Here is a 22,679-nt window from a genome sequence, read left to right as displayed (position 1 = left end):
GAAGAGAAGTGTTTCTTTTTTTTTCTCTCTCTCTCTTTCTCTTAATGCATAGAAAAATCTGGATATGTAAAAGTTTAATTTTTTAAAAGGAAAATATTACGTGGAAGAAGGAATGGATATTTATGAATACAATGAAATATTTAGGTTTTGAATATGTATATGTGATCAATGTGTAACTTGTTATTTAATAAATTATGATTATGGGAAGTATATCGTTGAATTTTTAATTCGTTCGATTTCCTTTTTTTATGAAAATTTAATATTTAGTATAATTTTCTAACAACGTGTTGTATGAATACGCAACTCGTTTTAATATTACCTTTCAATCCAGTTACAATAACGGTATTTTGATATATCATAATGGTATTTCCATCGGTACAAGCATTTCTGAATACCTGCATTGGTATACAATAAGCTATTTACCATAACAAAGATAACTGGCTTTAAATAGAAATGACACCGTCGATATTTCAATAAAAGTATTGTAAACATAAACAAAATAAATTAAATGTATCTATTATCCTAATAAAGTTGACAAACTTAATTAACGATAAAAAGGGAATTATCTTATATTAAAGACACTTCGATGATGAAATATTTTTGATAAATTTTCATCAAACTGTTACGTAAAATATAGCCAACGAAAAAACTTTAATAAATTTTCTCTATTAAAATAATGATAATTTCTTAAAATCCATTTTTTAAAATCTGGCTACCTGTCATTACATATTTTCCACCATCTTGCAAAATTAAAACTTACTCTATCATTTTTTTAACTTCATATTTAATAATCCCAAATTTTTAATTTCCATTTGTAATTTCAATCCATGATATCTCGTACAAAAATTTCTACAACTTTCTATTTGTAATTCTAAATTAACTACTATTTCGGTATATAACGCACAGAGCAGGCGATAGGCAAGCCTAAGTGCCGTGAAATGGCCAACTAAGGGAGCAATAGATTCTACTGGGCAAAACCGCTAAAGACAGCTCGACGTTAACAGCGAAAATTTATCACTTAAGTGACTGGGAAACACGCGAACCCTGGGGACGAGATGTATTTCGTCGTTAGATAAGGTGATAAGTCGATAAAAACAACTGTAATAAGTAGTAAACACGGAGGAAAGAATTGATTATAAAAATGGCGATGAAGAATCAACAAGGCGATCTTATGATCTTTTCCTTCACAGAAGTTCGCAATGAGTTAGAGGTTGCATTCGTTTTTACGAGATTTTTAATTTACATCTCCGTATCGTGAAAACATAAATATAAAAATTTTATAAATTATACATATAAGAATTTTTCGAATTGTTTGTATAGAGAATTCTTGAAAAATTATGCAAATATATCAATATGAGATTATTCGAATAAAGTATAAGAAAATAAGTTGAAATACATTATTTTGATAATCAATTTTCAATTACAATTTTATTAGAAATGAACTTAAATGAAATTATATTATATTATTTTTTAGATGTTATTATAAAATATATTTGTATTATAAAATATATTTATTTATAACAATAGATGTAATATATATAAAATATTTAATACAATTAATAAGTTGTTTTTATTTTATTCATTTATTATCTATTTTAAGTACAATGGACAGAAGATAGAAAAGGATAGAAATTACTTAAAAACAAGTACTAAGTGCTTGTGTACTTAGATACAATCTTAAACATAATTAAAAATCAACTCATAAATTACAATAAAACGTTCCTATTGCAAAAATTACTTTATCAATTATATCGATAGATTTTCAAATAGATAATTATCAGAAAAATTCGTAACAATCATGCTTAAGTCATACTGTATAATTCACGATCCCTATCAACAACAACCCTAATTACACTCATAATGCAATTTTTTTTCTCTCCCCTTCATAAAAGCTAATGCCTATGCTAATTTCTTTCTCACCTAAGTTCAATGTTTCCTTCTTGGCGCTTATACCGGAAGGTGGTTGTTAGTATCTGGAAATACAAACCGGATGTACGTGCAGAAAGTGTACATACACCCTCTTAACACGCGATTCTAATGTAGACATCGTCTTAAAGGCGAAATTAATTCAGTTACGACATACACGCAATAACGTAATCGCAGCAACAAGTTAACTGCTCCTTCGAGATCGAGGATAATTGAATATGTTATAGCAATGTTTAGTAATTTTTCCTCTAAATCAAAATTTTTATATATTTTTTAATATAAAATTCTTAAAGTAAGTAAAAATTTGCTTTTCAATCTTTTAAAGATTAATATTTTGTCGATTTGTAAATACTTTTTTCTCACATTAATTTTTAATGTTTTCTAATATTACCAATAATATTTAAAAATACAATATCTATAAAAAAAAACCAATATGTAATCTTTTCTTCTGTTCTAATGCTCAAAGTTATCTATTTCTAGTTAAAAATAAAATTGAAACGAAGAATGGATTATTACTAACCCTGAAAATTAATCGACATCGCGGAAATTAACTTGCAAACTGCAATAAACAATACGTTTAAGAATTTTCCAAAGTCTGAGAGCGTTCTCGGAAGAGATATCACTTTTATCGCTTCTTCGTAACTGACCCTGAGATTGATAGACATCACCTCATTTCACGAGTAACATAAGTTGTAGATAGTTTTTCATATTTAATAAATGATCATGTATCATGTTCTATAAACAATATTCTATTTGTTAATACTGTTCAGAAATTATCGGTCTGCTTATTAAGTATAGTAATTTTTATAATTGAGAATAAGGAAAAATTAGCCAATAAATATTCTGATTTATTAGAAAAATTTTTTAAAAAATAATAATTCTAATCTAATTTATCAGAAAATGTAAAGAAAATAGAATAAAAATTTTAAATATATGGATTTGGAATAATTTTCTTTTAATTTAAATAAAAAAGAATAGTGTTTTTAGAATCTACGATAACAGGATTTTTCAATTAATTAAGAGATAGAAAGTTTTTGCAGTAAATTTTAATTTATAGATCTACTGGCTTTATGTATTTACAAAATTTAGAATGATTTGGAAAAGAATAATTATTGATGAAAGTGATAAATAATAAAACTTTTTGATTATAAATTTCTTGCTTAAAAATATAAAGTTTTTAATTATTTAATTTATGAAATTATTTCATAATTCATATTGCATTGAATGAAAATTTTTTTAACAATTTTGTAAAATAATTATTTGAATGTATTCTGTTAGATTGAATATTTTGTCTGACTAATAATTATTGGTTATTTATAATATATTATTCCATCTACATATTCAAATGCTTTCTCATTACATATTCGAATAATTTATTGAAGCAACTACTCTGAAATTATCCAAATAACGATACGAATAACTATTGACAGTTTTCAATTCTACCTATAATCTATATTGGACAATTGTTAATTTTGCAAAAGTTACTCACAAATGCAGCATTTGAAAATATTAAATATAGATGATGATTTCGATTAAATGAGAAATATCACTACGTATTTTGATATATTGTTATATTTTCAATAGTATTTTATTATAAGTTTATATACATATATATTACATATAATTCAAATCTAATCACTAATCGTATCAATAGATACATTTCAAAATTTAATTTTAAACTTTAAATTATCATACTAAGATTTACGTTATTTGAAATTTCATGTACTATCTACAACACAATATATCAATATTGTCAACAAATTGTTATATGTCAATATTGTCAATACACAATGTTGTCAACACCACAATATGTCAATTTTCAAAATAACATAACATGATTTTGTATAGTTACAATATTTTGTACATCACTATCTTTAAAAACCATTAATTAACCATCGCTATCTTAAAATTGAAATTTCTTTTCTTCTCCTAATTATTAAATAGATCTTCGATAAATCGCATACAGATACTAAATTAAAAAATTAATACATCAATAATAATAATAATAATTCAGAAAATAACACAATTTTGATATCCCCATCTTCAATATCTCAAAATCTCTTACGACATTAGAAATGATGATGAAATTCCTCATTAAATATCCTCATCAAAATCGATTCTCTTCTAATCTTCTAACTTTACCACAATTTTCAAAAGCTATCAGCAAAAAAAAAAAAAAAAATTGCTTGTAACCCAAATGAGGCAACAGAAACGCAACAACTCGATCTCCTTCTGGATGCAACGAATTAATCGGAACGGGCATTTAATTATCGCTTCGATAAAATGACTGGTCGCTCGTTTGTTTGCCGATTATCAAAACCGCGCTCGATAAATGTTTTAATTGTCTTCATTGTATTAAATTGCAAGCAATAATGCACTTGACCAGGCGTGTTCATCAGTCAGAGAGAAATATTATTCGCGGTTAACGGAGTCCCGGTTGCATACATTTTATAATAATATCGTGTTTACGTTAAACACGTGATCGTCGATTCAAGCAGCTCGTTGCCCTCCCCTCTCTCGATGCTCCGTCTCGCTCGCACGGCCGTAATCGCGCGTATCGTGTCTCCGTCTCTCTTTACATTTGGAAAATTTAACGCGAGCTTCGTTTTTGAACTGGTAACACGTTACCGGTGTACAACTCGTGTATCGTATAAATTTTATTCGTCAATGAGTGTAATTTGACCTTGTAAGAAGACACGAATTGCTGAGTTAGAGATTTTAAATTTTCAAAAAGGGATAATTGTTGTAATCGATCGCGTTTGCATTATTTCCTTCTTGATAATTTTTTTCTTCTCGCATCATTAATAATGATATTAAAAATTGTGAATTAAAAAATATTAGGAAAATATAATTTGTAATAATTCCAATACTGATTAGTAATATTTTGCAAGTTAATCCATTATAACGATAAGAAAATTGATGATGAGATAAATAAATTTGCAAGATAATAAATTTTGAAAGATAAATTTTGATATAATTTGTTAATTCACTGATATAATTAGTAGGATTATTATTGTATAAAAGAGACGATTATCAATGAGAGGGTTAAAGAATTTCGAAACGAGTATAAAGTTAAAATGTTAAACTTCCATAAAATTATAATACATAAATTCATCATTACAAAATCAGATTTACGATATTTTCATTGAAATTAATTATAATATTGATTTAAATAAATACAATTAATGAGGTAGAAATTTATCAATCTATCGGATCGTACATTTTCTCTATCAGATCGTCAATTTGTATTAAAAATACATGTAAATCTTAATATATAACGATCTTACGGATACCATGAAAAAAAATTAATGAATATGTAATGAAAGCGATAAGCGATATCAGCGCGCGATTTGAAATTTTTTAAGGTGAAATTGGTGACTGCGTTTCCAACACCGGCGTAAATATGTTCCATGATAAAATTTTAATAATACAAATGATATTGAATTCCATAAATGATTTTGTAAATCCTTTATGATCGTGCAAATAATAAATTTCGTTACTTTGTAACTTTCGACGATGCGTTTTATTTTATAATGTTTTTTTCCGTTTACCAACCGTGTTTTCCAAACCTCTCGATATCGCTCTTTTTAATTTCGTAAAAATCCTATCTGATCTTGCGATATTGCTCGACGTTTTTAACGAAAAATTCCATTTACGATTTAAAATTGGAAATGAGAACGAAAACATATCCTAATTAATTCGATTTCAAACGAAAAAACATTTGAAAGCCAACTCTAAATATTTATTTCATTTCAACATCGTTCAATTGTTTCTATCGTCTTGTTTTTTCTAATACATTCTTAATGCCGCGCAACGGCAAACTATTGTTTCCATCCATCGAATGATACAGAATCTTTCGTATTTCATAATATTTTGCAATTTTAATATCAAATAGAACAATTTTTTAATTAAAAAAATTTCCCGATATACTTTCAAATATAGAAAATGTAACTTTTAAATAGGATACATTTATTATGGAAGTTTCATATTTGCAACAATTTTATGATCATAATAAAAAAAAAATGAATATTTTGATAATAAAAGATTCCATTGCAATGCATGTTAATTTTATTAAGTTGCCTATTCTTACATTATTAAAAGACTATTTTCTTTTCTGTCTACGTGTCTATTTAATCGTATTACTTTCTATATTCTCTTCCCATTAATTCCTTTAAATGCGATACAAGTTTAATGACATTCTCTAAAAAAAAAAAAAAAAAAAAAAATACTTCACGCTTAAATTTCTTTCATTTCTTTCATCATATATAAATACACAAATTTAAAACCATTATTTAATACTAAATACATTATAGAAAATATCTATACTTCTATACTCAATCACATAATTGCATTCATTCTTTCAATATTGCACGAATTTTTTCTTATAAGCATCCCTGCCACTTGTTGCAGTGTTGCCGGGAAATCAAAAAGAATCATTTTCGAAATAACAAGCTTGGAAAAAGCAATTTCAGTCACGATTAAGGAACACGTTGCACTCGATTTAACGCCTTGAAACATTCAGCTTGGAAGTTTATCGGCTGCGTGTTTTCGTGCCGAGTGAAGCGTTCGATTGCACGGAAATAATTTTTAGCCCCGAGAAACACGGGATGGAATCGAAGGGGGAGAGGAAGGAAGCGACGACAGCAATAAAAAAAGGGGGGGAAGGGAAAGAAAAAAAAGGGAAAAAGAGAGAAAGAAAGTAATAGCGGTTAACGGATTTATTCCGGATTCCCAAAAAATAAGCGCGCGAGGAGGTCCTCTCTCTTTCCCTCGGGGAACGACAATTGAATCAATTTACAGGGCGGTTTTGATAGGCCGTACGACATGTGAACGCGTTACACGGCAGGTGTTTTGAAATATTACGCCGGTGTTACGCCAATTATCGTCGACAGGCTGCGGAAAAAAATGCGATCGACAATTACGACCAACGTCAGATCGCGATATTTTTTCGGGTTTCACGGATTCTGGGCCGATACGGATTGAAAAGTATCAGGGAAATACACTTGTATATTCGTAAAAGTGATTAATATTAATATGAATTAAAAGTAGATTGTACATAAGTTTTTTATAGAGTCAAATATATCTTAAAGGAAAAGAATTCGTTTAGTTAAATTTTATTATAATTTGAAATTGGTACGAACTTTTATAGGAAATACAAAAATTAATGAGAAGAACGATAGGGAATGTATTATTCGAAAGATCAGAAATCCAGAGATCAAAATCAAACACAAATGTTTGACGATGCAAAAATATTGAGACATATTCATTTATTTGGTAAGATTTTTATTAAATGAGATGAGATAGACGTGGAGCGAGACGTCTTTATCTTCGTCTCGCATTGTAAAAATTATACATGAGCAATATAGAAGGCAAATTGATCGACCTCATTACCATAAACGTAAAATATCGTTTGAAGAGATGAAGCGAGTTCAAAAGTTATATTATCTAAAAATACTTTGCTCATATTCACGAACAAACAATCCTTTGTAACCACAAAAGTTCCAACTAACTTGTTTCATAATACCTCATTTTATTTAGGGAATATTCATTTGTTATAGCTTGTGCTCTTATATGCATAATTGACCCTTCGTATAATGATATCGATAATAATGCTTCGATGCATGCAGTTATTTCGATTTCATTGAAGTTTTTTTTTTCTTTAATCTTAATCCTGGTAATGTCACGAACTCTTTTTTTCAATATTTAAGCCTTACTTACTTACCATCGTGCCTGAAGATTTTATCATCGTTTCTCGTATTTTTGTATCGAAATTTTATCTTTAAAAGAGAAACGGTTAAATATAATATGATTACAGCAGCATAAAATAATTATTTCATAGTTAAACATTAATTACTCGCGATTCTTAATTAGAATTTGCAATATAATATTAATCAATAAATACAAATAAATGCGACTGTTTATTCCGCTTATTTTAATGAAAGCGGTGATTCTGAAAGTCCATCTGTTGACACATACGTTGACGCATACTCTCATTCATTCAAAGCTTCAACCTAATAATAAATAAATATGCATAATAAATAAATATAAATATGATATCTCGTATTAATTTTACACTTCTTCCCTTTATCTTCTACGAGGTATAGAAATATCATTTACATTTTATTACTATTATTATTCATTTATTTCATTAAGATTAAAATACATGGAGCTTAATAACGAAACATTTTATTCGATCAATTAGATCTATCAAAATAATATATTTTGTAAAACAATAAGCAAAACGATTAAAGCGACAAACTGATTAAGGATTATACGATATAATTTATTGGATTAAGAGGAGAGAGAAAGAGAGAGAGAGAATAAATAGTTACTAAATAATAGAAAGAGATTATTCGAAGCATAATAATAGTCGCGATAAGGACAATAAGTAAAATTTTTATTTCGATTTGTCGAGATAAAAATTTGTCGAACACATAGAACTCTTACATCAAGTTCCAATATTGTCCTGGTTAACAATAAACAGAATAATGAGTACACAACGTCGTACAAAATTCAATCATACAAATTAACTGCTTGCATCAATTTCGTTTACTTTGTAACCCAGTCGAACTGGACGATTCGATCGAACGAATGGACGAAAACGCCAAATGTTTGTTATACTTTCAAATTATACTATCGAGGAATTAATGACGTACCCGGAAACAAGATATAAAAGTTTGATTTCGAAAATACCGATCGTGATGTAGGAGCACGAATTCGAAATCTGTTTTACAACAATCGATAACAGCTGCTCGCGATTATCTTCGATTATTCCACGTGTTTCTAATTTATGTACATTATATGAAATTTTAAACGTGTAAACATGTTATTTCTCCAAATGCATTATTATATTATTATAATAATTATTATTTATCATTATATTATAAATTAGAATCATAATTGTATTATTATATATATATTATTATCAATTTATTTTATTATAATTATTATATTATTAAAAATATTTAAATATGTTATAAATCTTATAAATAAAATACATAAATTATATTATAAATATATGTACGTATTATTGAATGTTAATGATATTCAGAAAAATATATAAGAGGATCTTACATATCATTTCATGTACTTATATTTACCTTGTATTTATCTTATTTGTGGAAAAAAAAGAATTATTGTTTCATTGAACTGCTTGTTCTACTGAGATAAGAAACGACAGGGGGTTTGGCATTTTTCTTTAAGATTCCTAGAAACAGAGAGATAAGCGCAATTTGTTTATTCCACAAGTTTACCTTGTGGTCGGATCTTGATAAAATAGTATCAGCTGCGATCAAAAAAAAAAAAAAAAAAACATCTGATATTTCGTCAAAAAATAGAAAAAAATATTATCTTCTGATTTACCGATTGTATAAATACCCATGTTACAACGAAGATGATCAGAGAACTGTAAGTGATCGAAAAAGGTAAGTCAGTTATTATTTTAATTATATACATTTGTATTTTTTCAAACAAACGAACTCAACTTCTCTGATGACTTTTTTTATGATATCCTTGCTGCAATTTTTTATAGATATTTTACAATTTTAACGTTCGTTTAAAATGAGAACACTGTTTGTAATTCTGGCCATTTGCTTCGCGATGATTCCATTAATCATGGGTTGCAAACCACCTGGTTTACTAGTAAGTAATCTTTCAACAATAACAATTAAATTTAAGAATAATTTTTTAAATGGAATATAATTGTTGGTATAATTCGCATTTTGTTATTAATATTGAACTAGTGAGAAATGGATGCAAAATGGATTTAGTTAAAATTCAAATGACATTTCCGTTCTTCAATCATTTTCGATATATCCAATGATGACTGGCTCCAATTAAATTTTCATAATCCTCAATGAATTTCAGTTTTGGATTAATACTTATACACCGTTTCTGTTAAATATAAATAAGATTGTTATTTAAACATTGTTCCGTTTCAAATTTTCTCTAATCGATTTATAATAATATTTTACTTGAGACGGACGAAAAAAATAATACAATTCGAAATAACCAATTATTTTAATCATTATACAAAGATAGAGACGCAAAAAGAATAAATCGTTTACCTCATACAATACACGGTATAAAAGTATCTGATGATAATAAGTACTCTTTTAATTGAAAATATTTCATTCAGTTGAAAATGTTGATACAATATAATCATTATTGTATTAACTTTTATGTAAATACAAAATAATATCTATAAGATAAAAGAATTGCTACGTAGCCAGATAAAATTATATCCATGTAATAAATATTCATCGTTCAAACTTTTTCTTAAAATAATGTCCAATACCTATACACAGTTCCAACCAACGTGTATAACAACTTTTTAAATGTAATCCGATACGTTATTTAAATTGCAAACGATCGAGAGAGAGAGAGAGAGAGAGAGAGAGAGAGAGAGAGAGAGAGAGAGAGTATAAATACATTTTCAATCCGCTATATGGCACGCAATTTAGTGATAGACTCGTCGTACATTTGTTTACAAAGCGAGGAATCCCTGTGCGACGTCCGATAATTTTTCGAAATTTTTCGCGACACGTCGACCGGCTCTTTTCGTACGCACGTGAATGGCTAATCATCGGGTGTAATTTGCCGTAGTGCTCCGACGACAAAGACTGCTGTGGACCGTTAGTATGCAACCCATGGGCTGGACGATGCACCAAGAAAATGAGTCCACCGGTACCACCACCGGGCTGGGTAAATCAGTCAGAAGATCCAGCCACGTCACCTGTCCAGACCCAATGAATCAACGATGGATCGATATCAATGTTATCTCGTAGCCCTAGCAATCTAGTTAGATATTCGTTAAATTGAAATTTTAAAAATCTTCTTTACGTATATTTATATTCTATTTATGTTCTATTATAATGATATTATGTTTAATATAATATGATCAAAAATTTGGAATCATTTCTCTTTCAACATCGAATATTAGTTATTAGTTTTCGATTGAAAGTAATAGTTGATAGATATATAGATTTCTTGTGAATATATGTATATGTTTTATTTCCAGGTAATGGAATTTTAATAGGATTCTTTTTTTCAAATTTTTTTATTTTAAAAGCTCTCAAGTGATGATAGAGTGGAGAATTGATATGATTTTTAAGTTATGTATTTTTTTTTAAGTTAATCTTTTAGCATTATTTCTAGATGATTGATAAGAAAGTATTATAATAGGTATCACTACATTTTAAATTTTTATACATATATTTACATTATACCTTGATGATTCATAAAAATCAAGAATAGTTTTTCTATTTCTTTTCCTTTAAAATTATAATATAAATGTTTTATTAAATTTCATTAAATAGCTTTTCCAAACTTTTCCAAATTTTTGCCCTATAATATATCTATAATACATAATTAAAATAGAAAATAAATAGATATAAAAAAATTTTCTATCTCTATCTATAAATTTTTTTCGATGAAAAAAATATGAAAATTTTAAATACATTTAAGATATTAAGATAAGAGATTAATAATTTATAATGTATTAAATAAATAATTGGTAAATAAGCAAATAAGAGTCACTGAGAGTGATGACATATTGAAATTTGTTATCCATTGATCGAATCGGACCGCATCCATTTATCAACAGTTGCCTGATCAATTTCGAAAGAGTATGCACATATAACGTTATGGTTGAATTTAAGTTTGTATGTTATCGTGTGAATTGAAATATTCGCAATTTAGAGAGTTGCATTAGTAAATGATAAAGCGGAGGAAGGTTCACGGGCAACCACATTTTCCAATGAAACATAATATGAATTATTTATCGTTTGACAAATATTGTTTAATTTCTTTACTTTATTGACAGAGTTCTTTTTACTAAATATAATCTTTATTTGATGTAATTGATTTACAGGAAAACTTTTACACAAAAAGTGTTTTTAATTCGACAATAAACACATCGATTAAATGTAAATATTTTAGTGATTAATTTGATCCAGAGTTGGAAACTGTAAAAGATCAGTGATAAAATAAAATATAATTTATATATACATAAAAGTAAAGAAGTTTTAAAGGATAAAAAAGATAATCTAAATCTAGAATTATATTCTTAAAATCGTTAAATATAAAATTATTTTCAATTTACCTAAAAATTTTAATTCAAGTCTTGAAAAATCTTTTATTTATATTTCAAAAAAATTTTAAAATTACAATTGTTTATTGAATTTGTGCAAAAGAATATATTCATGAAAAATACATTAAAGACAATTTCTAAGTTTTATCATTTTTTTGGGATATATTATTCAAAGCTAAAAAGCTAGAACTTAATCCTAACATCAACAATTTCATTTTCATTAGGAATAATGCTAAATTGCAATTTTAATAAAATATAAAATTTCAAAGCACATTAAAGTGAAAGAAAATGATTTGAACAAATATTTTAATTCTGCAAGAAATTTTAAATTTGCATTATATCTATTTTCTCGCTCTGAAAGGTATTGAATCTCTGTCCTGTGAAATATAATTATTAAATTTTTGAGGAATAATCGCAGAACCCGCTGAGCCATACGTAATAGAAGTAATGTTTCAATTTCACTGCACATTTTGTATTGCACAAGTATAACAGTAAAAACGAATGTAATGGTGAATTTTTATGAGCTATGTGCAATCGGATGAAATTCAACATAAAATATGAGAAAAGTTTGCAGTTATGTTCACAATGCTCTTGTTATATTTTTCTATTAGATTTCTCTATAAAAATATATATAATTAGCACAAAATGCTCATATACGTCCACATAAAGAGAATAAACATGAAAAATAATTTATGATTTGCTTATTAATTTAATTATAACTTTGTTCATTTTATTTCTCCATAGTTTGTTTATTAATTTAATTATATATAATAGAATAACTTCATTTATTCTTTCTTCGATTATACAGATCGTTAGTACAATCAGATAGAGGATAATTCTATGTAAAAAGAAAAAAAAAGTAAGTCGAAAAAAATTAAGTTTATTTCATTTGAGGCTTCGTTTTCGAATTAATCAAGTTTGGAAAATTTTCAAATACAAATAAATGCTGATTAGATATTCGCAAATAGTGATGATATACATTTATTTTTATCACATTTATGACTAAGAATTACTCATAAACTAATATATTGAAATTTTGTTTTAGGAATAAAATAGCATGAAAACTAAAAAAGTTATTTTTTATTCTTATAAAATAATATAAAATAATATAAAATAAATCTTTAAACGAAATAAAAATCTATTGCTTCCATTTATATCACTAATTTTAAAATCTTATTTTAAAATAAAATAAATTTATTTTATTTAAAAAAGTGATCTATATTCACAATTGATTGGATTAAAATAATACATCTACTTATTGTTTTAAGCTTTAATCTTGCGATAACAAGATATTTAAATAACTTTGTCAATAATGTGAAGATAAGAAAATATCGATAAATTATATCACGATATTTAATATTCTGTATGTTATAACAGAAAAATAAAAGTAATTTTCGTTTGCATTTTTTTAATTCTTATAATACTGTTATACATAATAATAATAATTAATTAATTTAATTGTTACTAATGAAAAATATAATTATTCAATTAATGATTTAAGAATTCTGATATGAATATTAATTGATATGTAAATGAAAAATAATACCATTTTAATAACAATTCAAAAATTTGTTGTAAAAATTTATCTACATTTTATATATATCATTATAATCAAAAAAAGATTCTTTGCATACATTAAAATAATATAAAAATAAATTTAAAACATATATATATATACATAGATATACATATTACTTGTTTTAGCGTTAAAGCTCTTCTCTTTAACAATTCACATAGACGGAAGGTACACACGTTGCGCGAAGCTTTTCAAAAATGATGAAAGGACACGGTACACTTACGGCCCGTACACTAAATACAAAACTTGGCAAGGTTGATTTAATTATGAGCGTGCCTATAATTAAAGACACGTTGTTGCTTTACGCATAGTGTAGTAACCATGAAATAATATCGTATGTATATGTATATAAATAACGAAAAAAAAAAAAAATACACTAAATTTTTCTTTTTGCCAAGAAAGAAAAACTTATGCATCCTTCCACGGAAAAGATCAAAGCTTTCAAACGACCCAAACTTTCTTCCAACTCGTCAAAACTCGTCTCGACGATAAGTGAACGAAATTGAAATAAAAAAAAAAAACAAAAAAAACGACAAAATACATAAAAAATTGTAAATTTCGATATCACAACGCACAGTCGTATCGTATGGTGATATTTTGAAAAACAGAGTTATCATGGAGAAAGAGAGGGGAAGAGTGAAATCCATGGCGGATCGTGGTACGTGGCGAAATTCAGTGACACTAAAGGGAAAAAGGAAAAAAAAGAGAGAGAGAGAGAGGAAAGGAAAAGAGAAATAATCGACGTTTTCACTTGGCTACCGTCTACGGATAAAAGGACAATATTACCGGATGATTCGGTTTTCTTTCCTGTTGTTTCCTATTAAGCGAATTAAAGAACAAGAGGGCTTTGTTGGCAGATCAATGGAATGTATAAAGCCTGCAATATGCAGTCGATGGAATATCGGTGCAGAAAGCAAAAAGTGCTCGACCATTTCATAGCGACGAATGGAAAAAGAATGTTCGCGGTGGCCGCCTCTTTTCAATTGTTATACAGTTTAGAGTATAATCGGAGTGAATTATAATTGCGATGAAAATAGTACATCAGGTTTTGACTTTCTCTCGAATCTATCGAGAGATTTGATGCAGGAGTATTATATTTCTCGCAAAATTAAATAACAGAGGCCAAAAAACGATTCTACAGATTTACTATAATTCAACGTATTTCTTTTCGTTATCTCCTCTCTCCTTCCTCTTTCCTCTTCCTCTTTACTTTATATTAAAACAAAAGATGCGCGATACGAGATACGTATACAGCGAAATATTTGAGGTCTAGTACAAGGATCAAAGGTGAGGTTTCATTGCTTACGCTCACACAGTTTATCGTGAAATTGGAAAATGAAATTTGCAAGCAACAAAGACATCAGATTTCTCTGCTTTATCGACTTCCGTGTTATTTTTATTCATGCCGCGTTAGGAATTTATATATTCTCTAAACGTTATCCATTCGATTTTTTCCTTCTCGTTTTTTCTTTCTTTCTTTTTTTTTTTTTTTTTTATTTGAGGCAAATAATCACAAGGTTATATTGTGGTCTTAAATCTAAAATATTTTATCAATATAAACCTGTTAAAAAAAAAAAAAAAACAGATAAAAATTTATTGTGTATATATATATCGTGTACATTCAGCTTCCAAGAACGGAAAGTATCACGTATTTTCCATTTGCGACAAATTCATCTTTTTTAGCTATAAATTTTCGTATCTCTCTTGAATATTTTTTATTATTGAACGAAATAATTTATACATTGTATAGTACGTGATTATTAAAATTAAAAAAATGAAAGGAATCTTTTTAAATATTTAATTATAAATAATTTCATTCTTTTCCTTTATCTTAATATCTAATTCATATATTTGATATTTATTTATCATAATTAGATTCATTATATTTTAATTAACTTAATAAGAAAAGTATCTTACCTACTAAAAATCGAGCGTTATTAGAATAAATTGTAATTATGATCAATAAAACAAAATGGCAAATAAACAAAAAATAATTTTTAAGTTTGATTTTAAAATATTAAAGTCTATATATAAGTCTTCGTACGACTTTTATTTACTGATATCTATCAATTTTTGTAAGGTAATTGTATCATTGTAACATAATATTCCTGGATAATTTCCTTAGAAAATTAATAATGAAAAGTGAATGATAAAGATTCTAGATTCTCTTTTTCCCCCTCCGAAAAAGAGAAAGAACAGGAGGAAGGAAGAGAAGAGTGGAAAATTCATTCAACTGAAAATTGTTAAAATGAAAATTCATCGGCGTAACAAAGGGCGAGACAAACGCGTGTGCATTTCTTAAACAATGAATCACGTGGGCAAGAAGTATAACATTTCTCGTTATTACCTCTTGTACTCGTCCAGCCACGCGCGCGTGTATACACACATGCACACACGGGCAGACGTATATAATACACGACTTAACAGCGGCAAGAATGACGCGATGTCGTGGTATAAAAGCATAGTATATGGCAAGTTGAGAAACCAGTTAAGGTCGAACTCTTGAGACTATCGCTGTGTGAAGAAAGCGCCGTGAAACCATTCCACAGCCTCTTCTGGTGAGTAGAATTTATGCGCAGTTTCTTCATCGAGGATAGATTTCTTCAGATTAAAATCGAATCGTGAGGAAGTGTCGAAAACGAATCAATTAAAAAAAAAACATAAATTTGTTTATTTCAACAATAGTTTCTAGTGATTGAATTTTATTTAATCGTGATTTTGTAATTGAAAAGGTCAATGGAAAAGTGATAATACAAGTGGCTGTGTTATCTTTGATTTGAGAAAATTGTGATTAAGAATAGAAATTTATTCAATTCTTTTTTTTGAATATTATTATAACCATTAACGTTTTTTTTATTATATAGAAATATGTATCATTTATTATATTTTATTATTATAATTAATATTAATACTTAATGAACATAAAAGGAAAATGTAATAGCTAAAATACTAGTGTAACAAGCAATGTATAAGAATATAATGAAAAATTGATAGTAAAATGTATTTTTAATAGTGAATTATAATTCGTGTTGAAATAATATATTTTTAATGTTCCATTTATTATCGTAACTGATTTATCGTATTTAAATTTTTTGAAGGCTTCTTCAAAGATAAGAAAATGTTCAACAAAAAATGATTTCGTTAACTCGTGCAATGAACTTTGAACTTTTGTTATCACGTATTATTGTTTTCATTTTAACATACTATAGATTTCTATAGATGGATACTATAGATTGCTATAATATTGGTATACATTCAACTTTTGAGATCACTGTATTTTTTTTCTTCAGATAAACTGAAACATTAACATTTACAAAATTATTTTAAAATATTCGTAAAAATGATTTATCACTACGATACAATATTGTATTGTACTTTATTTTGTGCAATAGTTTAATTTTATTTTATTATTACTTTATTAATAATCGATAATGAAATTTGTTATATCTGACAAAGAAGACAATGAAAGCTTTATCATTCCTAATAATTACGAACATCTGTGTTTTAGGATTAAAATATTATCTTGAATCGTTTCATAAAAATAGAAAAGCCGCGATCAATAACAGAATTATATAGGGTGTCCTGTATGTATTAGTAATTCTATGTAAAAAATTAATCGAAAATACACAATCAAATTTGGGGCTTCGTTTTCAAGTAAAATGAAATTGAAAAATTTTAAAATACAACTATAATCGGTTTTCCTAATTAGATAAGAATGTATTATTAATAAATAATCTACATGTGAAAATAAGTAAAGAATATACAATGAAATTTTATCGCTTCTTGTTTTTAAAAAATTCAATAGTCAAGAAATATAATCGATGAATTTTATCAAGAATTAACTTTTAAATAAAAAAAAAATTATTCTATTCATATGTATAAATCAGCTATCGATATTTAATCAAGATATTTAATCAAGAAATAGCTAAATTTTAATTATATTTTAAAATTTTTTAAATAAAGCCTCGGTGAAAAAATTTTATTTCATATTTTCGATTTATTATTTCACATAAAATCATTCTTCGTATAATTAATGACAGGATACCCTATAAATATTCATAAAAATACAAATAATTTCGATTGAATGAAAATAATCAATTCTTCGATGAGTTTTGCAAAAGGAAAAGAGCGATGAGTTTTATTAAACATGAAAGAAGTTTGCTATAGTAAATACACGATAACTGTTTGACTAAGTAGATTGATGCCGTTCATGGTCAGCCGTGGCGATACGCTTTAGTCATACTTTGTTCGTTATTCAAGAACGAGTCAGGTCAGTGGTTAATGATTCATTCACGGACACCTGCATACGTTCTTCCTGTGCAGATCTTGTATACGTATTTACCAAGTTGCGTAATAAGCTAGAATTTCATGAATTTATCTAACCTTATCTGATTCGCGTCTTTTTATAAATACGATTGGACGAGAAGTAACTGCGTTGAAAAGTACAGTCTTTAATTTTTTCGTTTGTTTTATTTTCCTTCGAATTTTTTTATGAATAAATATATATAAATTTAATAGTTGAAATAACAAGTTTTACATGTTCGTTGCTTGACTATCGAGTTAGGATCACATATGATTTTTTTAGATTATATAAGGTTAAATTAAATGTGAAATAAAGAGAATCAATAAATAAATATATGATTGTGATGATTGTAAATAGCAATTAATTTTTGTTAATCATCAATTACATCATTAATAACTCTCGGATGCTGTAGATAACGTTTCTATCGTTTTAATCAATTTTACTTTACATTTTCAAATAGATTCAAGTAAAAATAATAATATAAGATATTGCAAATTATGTACTATTAAATTGTTACTTTTCTTCGAGATCTATATTGAAACGATATAATCACAACAAAGATTCTAGAATGTGATATGAATTTTTTTTTTTTATTTTCAGTGTAAAAATACATTGCAAAATGTCCAAGTTTTTGCTTCTCGTTTGCATCCTTTTGCTGACTACGAACATCGTTTCAGCTGCCTCTAAGTGTGGCAGACACGGCGATTCCGTAAGTATAGCTTTATTATTTCTACATATCACGAAATTTTATAATTTCGTACAAGCTGACGACAATAATAATAACAACCATATGTTTCGTAATCTCATAATCTTATAGAAATAAAAATATCTATATATTTTTCCACTTTAGAGAAAAGACATTTAAAATCTTCTAATTATTCGATGATTCTTAAATTATTTGTTCTTCTCTTCAAAGAAGCAACGGATCAAAAAAATTATTTTCTCGATGAAACTTTCACTTTTAACGATTATCACGGTGCCAAAAGAACGTGTCAAAAATATTCGAGAAACGAGTCACAGAGCGTTCCAGACGTAAAAATAATAACAGGGTTACGCGAACCTGGCTCGCTAACTCATGAGTCTCGTGAACGTTGAGAGCCTAAAATAGAATTTTAAAGCAGTCGTAATAATATACAACACATACTGTTGCCCAACGTTTATATCAGATGATAAATAACGTGAATTTATTTCTTCATTTCAGTGCATATCCAGTTCCGACTGTTGCCCTGGCACATGGTGTCACACGTATGCGAACAGGTGTCAAGTGAGGATCACGGAGGAAGAGCTGATGAAGCAGCGTGAAAAGATCCTTGGTAGAAAGGGGAAAGATTATTAAGTGATTAAGATATTTTTAACGATGATTGTATACGTATCAAATTTTCTGGAATGGAATTGAATGGAATCAACGTTCGAAACGAAATTAATTTCTAAACAATATACAAAATATACGGATAGACGAATGTAAATATACGAGGCGAGGCGAAAAAGAAAATAAATGGGATGAAAAGTGTATGCGAGTACAATCAAATTAATATAATTTTGTCTCACGTGATTCTTCTTCTTTTAAGAATTGAATTCGAAGGATTTCCTTGTTATTGGATTGATCAAAATATTGGCTTGATATTAAAAATTACTTTATATTTAAACACATTCTTTCATTTCGACTGAATTTGGTAATGAAACGGAAAGACAAAATCTTATACTTTGGTAGTTAATTTATAATTAATTTTTTCGTAATGAAATAAAAGAGGCAATACGCAAACAACAACAATAGAATTATCGTATCCATATAAAATATCTATTTGATTTTTATCAGACAAACTTAAAAAGCGATTTTTAAAATCCGAAACGGCTTCAAAATTAAAGTAGAAAGATTTGTCCAACTCCAATAATTTCTTCAAACATCTAACAATGACTCGTCCGAAGCGAATGAGGTTAAACAGCATAGAAGAGATTTCCACACCACGAGAGAGGTCACGACTATTAGGCACACGATTATTATTATCAGTTCGTACGAGATTATTGCGTTTCTGAGGCCTGGAACGCCGCTTGCGCGATAATAGCTTGTTGCAACGGGAGGGGATGCCGTTTTTATGAAATGAAATTCCGCCGATTCGACTCGAAACGATATTCGAACAAGCTTACTTGGAGGATAAACATTTTAGAAAATTATACGCGATCAAGCATGTAATTGCACGACGCCCGGTGGAAAATTGAGCGGCGTTCGATTGCGTTACGTGCCGTATTGCCCGATCGCGTGTGTCGTATCGCGATTTTCGAACTTGCTATCACCTTTAAATTCCCCATCTTGGGCAAAAACATTATCATTTTCCGTTGTGAAACGCATGCCTCGTCTTTCGATAAAGGCTCTCCTCGATCGAAAATGCGAAAAGATTAGAGGAAAAAAAAAAAAAAAAAGAGCAATCTGATAATAATCTGGCACGAAAAAGGACAGGTGCGCGACAAGAGAAAGGGTGTTGTTTAATCGCCTCGACTTATCATTCGATAAAGTGGCAACTGGATCAACCATATGTGGCTCAATCGAAATCGCCTCGTTCTAGGAGCACGAGCAGTCTTTCTGTGTCTCGAGATTCCTCACGGATAGGGTAATAGGTCGTCACTGGTTTTTTTTTTTTTACCTGTCGAGCAAATGAGTACATCTAGGAACGTTAATGTTCGCTCTCTGAGAATCGACTGTTTTTCCAACATTAGTGGTTCCTGGCGCATCGATTTGCTTCCTATGTTTTTTCTGTTTTTTTAATCAGATGCCCCCTTCTGGAATGAAGAAGTTCGTTTAAATTCGACTAATATTGTTTTTTTTTCTTTCTTTTTTTTTTTTTTTTTTGATCAAACTTTTACGAATGTATATTTAAGCAATTTGTGAAATGTTTTTTCATTATGATGATAAATTGGTTATTAATTTTTGTGAAATGAAGAAAGGATGATTGACGTGTCGATTTTATGAATTATAGTATTTTTTCTTTCCTGATTATTTTTATAATATGACTATATTTGTATTTAGTTTAAATATTTTTTATAAAATAGTCTACAATAATTGTTAAAATTTCTGATAATATAGATATTATACTTTATTCAGTATACTACAAATTATAAATATAAAACGTAGAAATTAAAATATTATACACAAGATTTTATTTTAGAATACTTTTTAAAACAATTATACTATGAAATATTCTTCGATTAAAATTTTACAATTAATTGAATTGCTTTATGACATTGTTAAATCTATCTCTGTATCTAAATAGCAATTGTTGTAACATCGTGACTCTCCGTACACGCTTCAAACTTTCCCATTAAATCAATGTTGCAGTACATTGAAACGATACGTACTCTAACCGGAATGATATACTAATTCCTTGAGCAATTTCACGTATATTTTGAAATCTATCATCTCTACTCGTAACATGTTAACGAAAATTAGAGACGGAAACATAATTTGAAACATCGCTTTTCCGTCTCCATGGTGTCGCCGTACTTCACGCTCGAGATTTTAATTTCCGAACCGAAGTTGTTTAAAAATTCGAAGAGGAGGCGGGAAGGTAAAGCCTCGTCACTTGGAATAAGTTATATCGGTCGAGCTGCCGATGGTCCATTAAAAAGCATCCTAATTTCGAAAAGTGGACGTACTTTGAATCAAAGACCGAAAGCTTCTTCCGTTCGTTAGACAAAATTTCCGTCGCGTTTCAATCTCATTAGTTTCAGCTTAAAGTTAAGCGCCTCAACTCTTTTTGGCCGGCCTGTTTCCGTTCTTTGACCATCGTGCAGCTTACAAAGTTCTTTTTGGCCCAAGTTACGATCGTGGGAGGGGGAAAAGAAGGAAGAAGATGGGAGCAGGAGGAACGATGTCCCAAACTTGATCTCGAAGACGTATATTTTCGTTAAATTTCGGCTTAATCTATGATAATCGAAGTCAAACGTTGACGATGAGGAACGAAAATATAGTTTTGGAACAATGGAGTAATAATATTTCATTAATCTCTTAATCTTAAATCCTAAGTGTTTGAAATTATAAAAATTAATGTTTGTTTCAACGATAATTACCTTACGATACATAAATAATAACATCGATAACATAAAATTGTAAACTGTCTTTTATACAATTTTGAAAATCTTAGTAAAAAATCCTAATACTTAAATTATTGTATTATACAACGTGTTAAAAATAATATGTTCAAACAGTAATTATCGATAGAAGAAGATAGATAAAAGAAAAAATTAGATTTTATTTCCCTGGTTGATTAAAATACTTTTACTTTTGTTACTGAATTTTATTTTCACAAAGATGATTCATAACCCGTTCAATAAGCCAGGCAATGAAATGAAGTCTTCCTTGATCAGCGTTTATTTAACTTTTATTCCCCCGAATCTCGATCCGCGCGACTCTGATAAGATGGAAAAAGTCCTATCTAGTGGATCGAAGGTAAAGGCATCACTGGGCAAATATTTGTACGTCATACTTTATCGTGTCCCAGCTTAATTGCCATATGTTATACTCTCATACCTTGTGTGGGTATACCTTCTGTCTTAGGTTCGATGCGCATAAAACGATCAATTTCAAAGAGATTGAACGTTGATTCTTTCGAACGTTTCTGGATTTAGTATTAAAGAGATATTTATTTAAATTTTCGAGTTATTCGAATCTTTGTGTTATTCGATCTTCACATAAACAGAGATATTTCATTGATTTCTTTTTTATAATTAAATTAAAAGTGGTAAAAAATTGAAATAGAGAAGAGTAAATATTTCATATAGTAAAGAAAAAG

At 28.1% G+C, this 22,679-nt stretch overlaps 1 protein-coding gene and 1 long non-coding RNA gene across 2 annotated transcripts; both read left to right on the top strand.

The window, feature by feature from the left end:
• Nucleotides 1-9,301: 9,301 nt before the first annotated feature.
• LOC100864748 (uncharacterized) lies at nucleotides 9,302-11,453 on the top strand. Its single transcript, XR_004224349.2, has 3 exons — nucleotides 9,302-9,350; nucleotides 9,458-9,567; nucleotides 10,531-11,453. It is a non-coding gene; the product is annotated as an uncharacterized LOC100864748 (long non-coding RNA).
• A 4,294-nt stretch (nucleotides 11,454-15,747) lies between these two features.
• LOC100864630 (omega-conotoxin-like protein 1) lies at nucleotides 15,748-19,405 on the top strand. Its single transcript, XM_003691529.4, has 3 exons — nucleotides 15,748-16,150; nucleotides 18,496-18,604; nucleotides 19,097-19,405. Exons 2-3 carry the CDS (start codon nucleotides 18,515-18,517, stop codon nucleotides 19,229-19,231), a joined length of 225 nt encoding a protein of 74 aa, XP_003691577.1. The 5' UTR covers nucleotides 15,748-16,150; nucleotides 18,496-18,514; the 3' UTR covers nucleotides 19,232-19,405.
• Nucleotides 19,406-22,679: the final 3,274 nt, after the last annotated feature.

This window comes from Apis florea, unplaced genomic scaffold (assembly GCF_048593485.1).
Source record: "Apis florea isolate Af1SG1 unplaced genomic scaffold, ASM4859348v1 contig_3764_pilon, whole genome shotgun sequence".
NCBI lineage: Eukaryota > Metazoa > Arthropoda > Insecta > Hymenoptera > Apidae > Apis > Apis florea.
This window is presented reverse-complemented; position numbering and strand designations above follow the sequence as displayed.

What these genes read in the sequence shown, in the direction of transcription:
- LOC100864630 (XM_003691529.4), top strand. Translation starts at nt 18,515, where the DNA reads ATGTCCAAGTTTTTGCTTCTCGTTTGCATCCTTTTGCTGACTACGAAC. An exon ending in GTGGCAGACACGGCGATTCC is followed by an intron (nt 18,605 to 19,096) that starts GTAAGTATAGCT and finishes TCTTCATTTCAG; the next exon opens with TGCATATCCAGTTCCGACTG.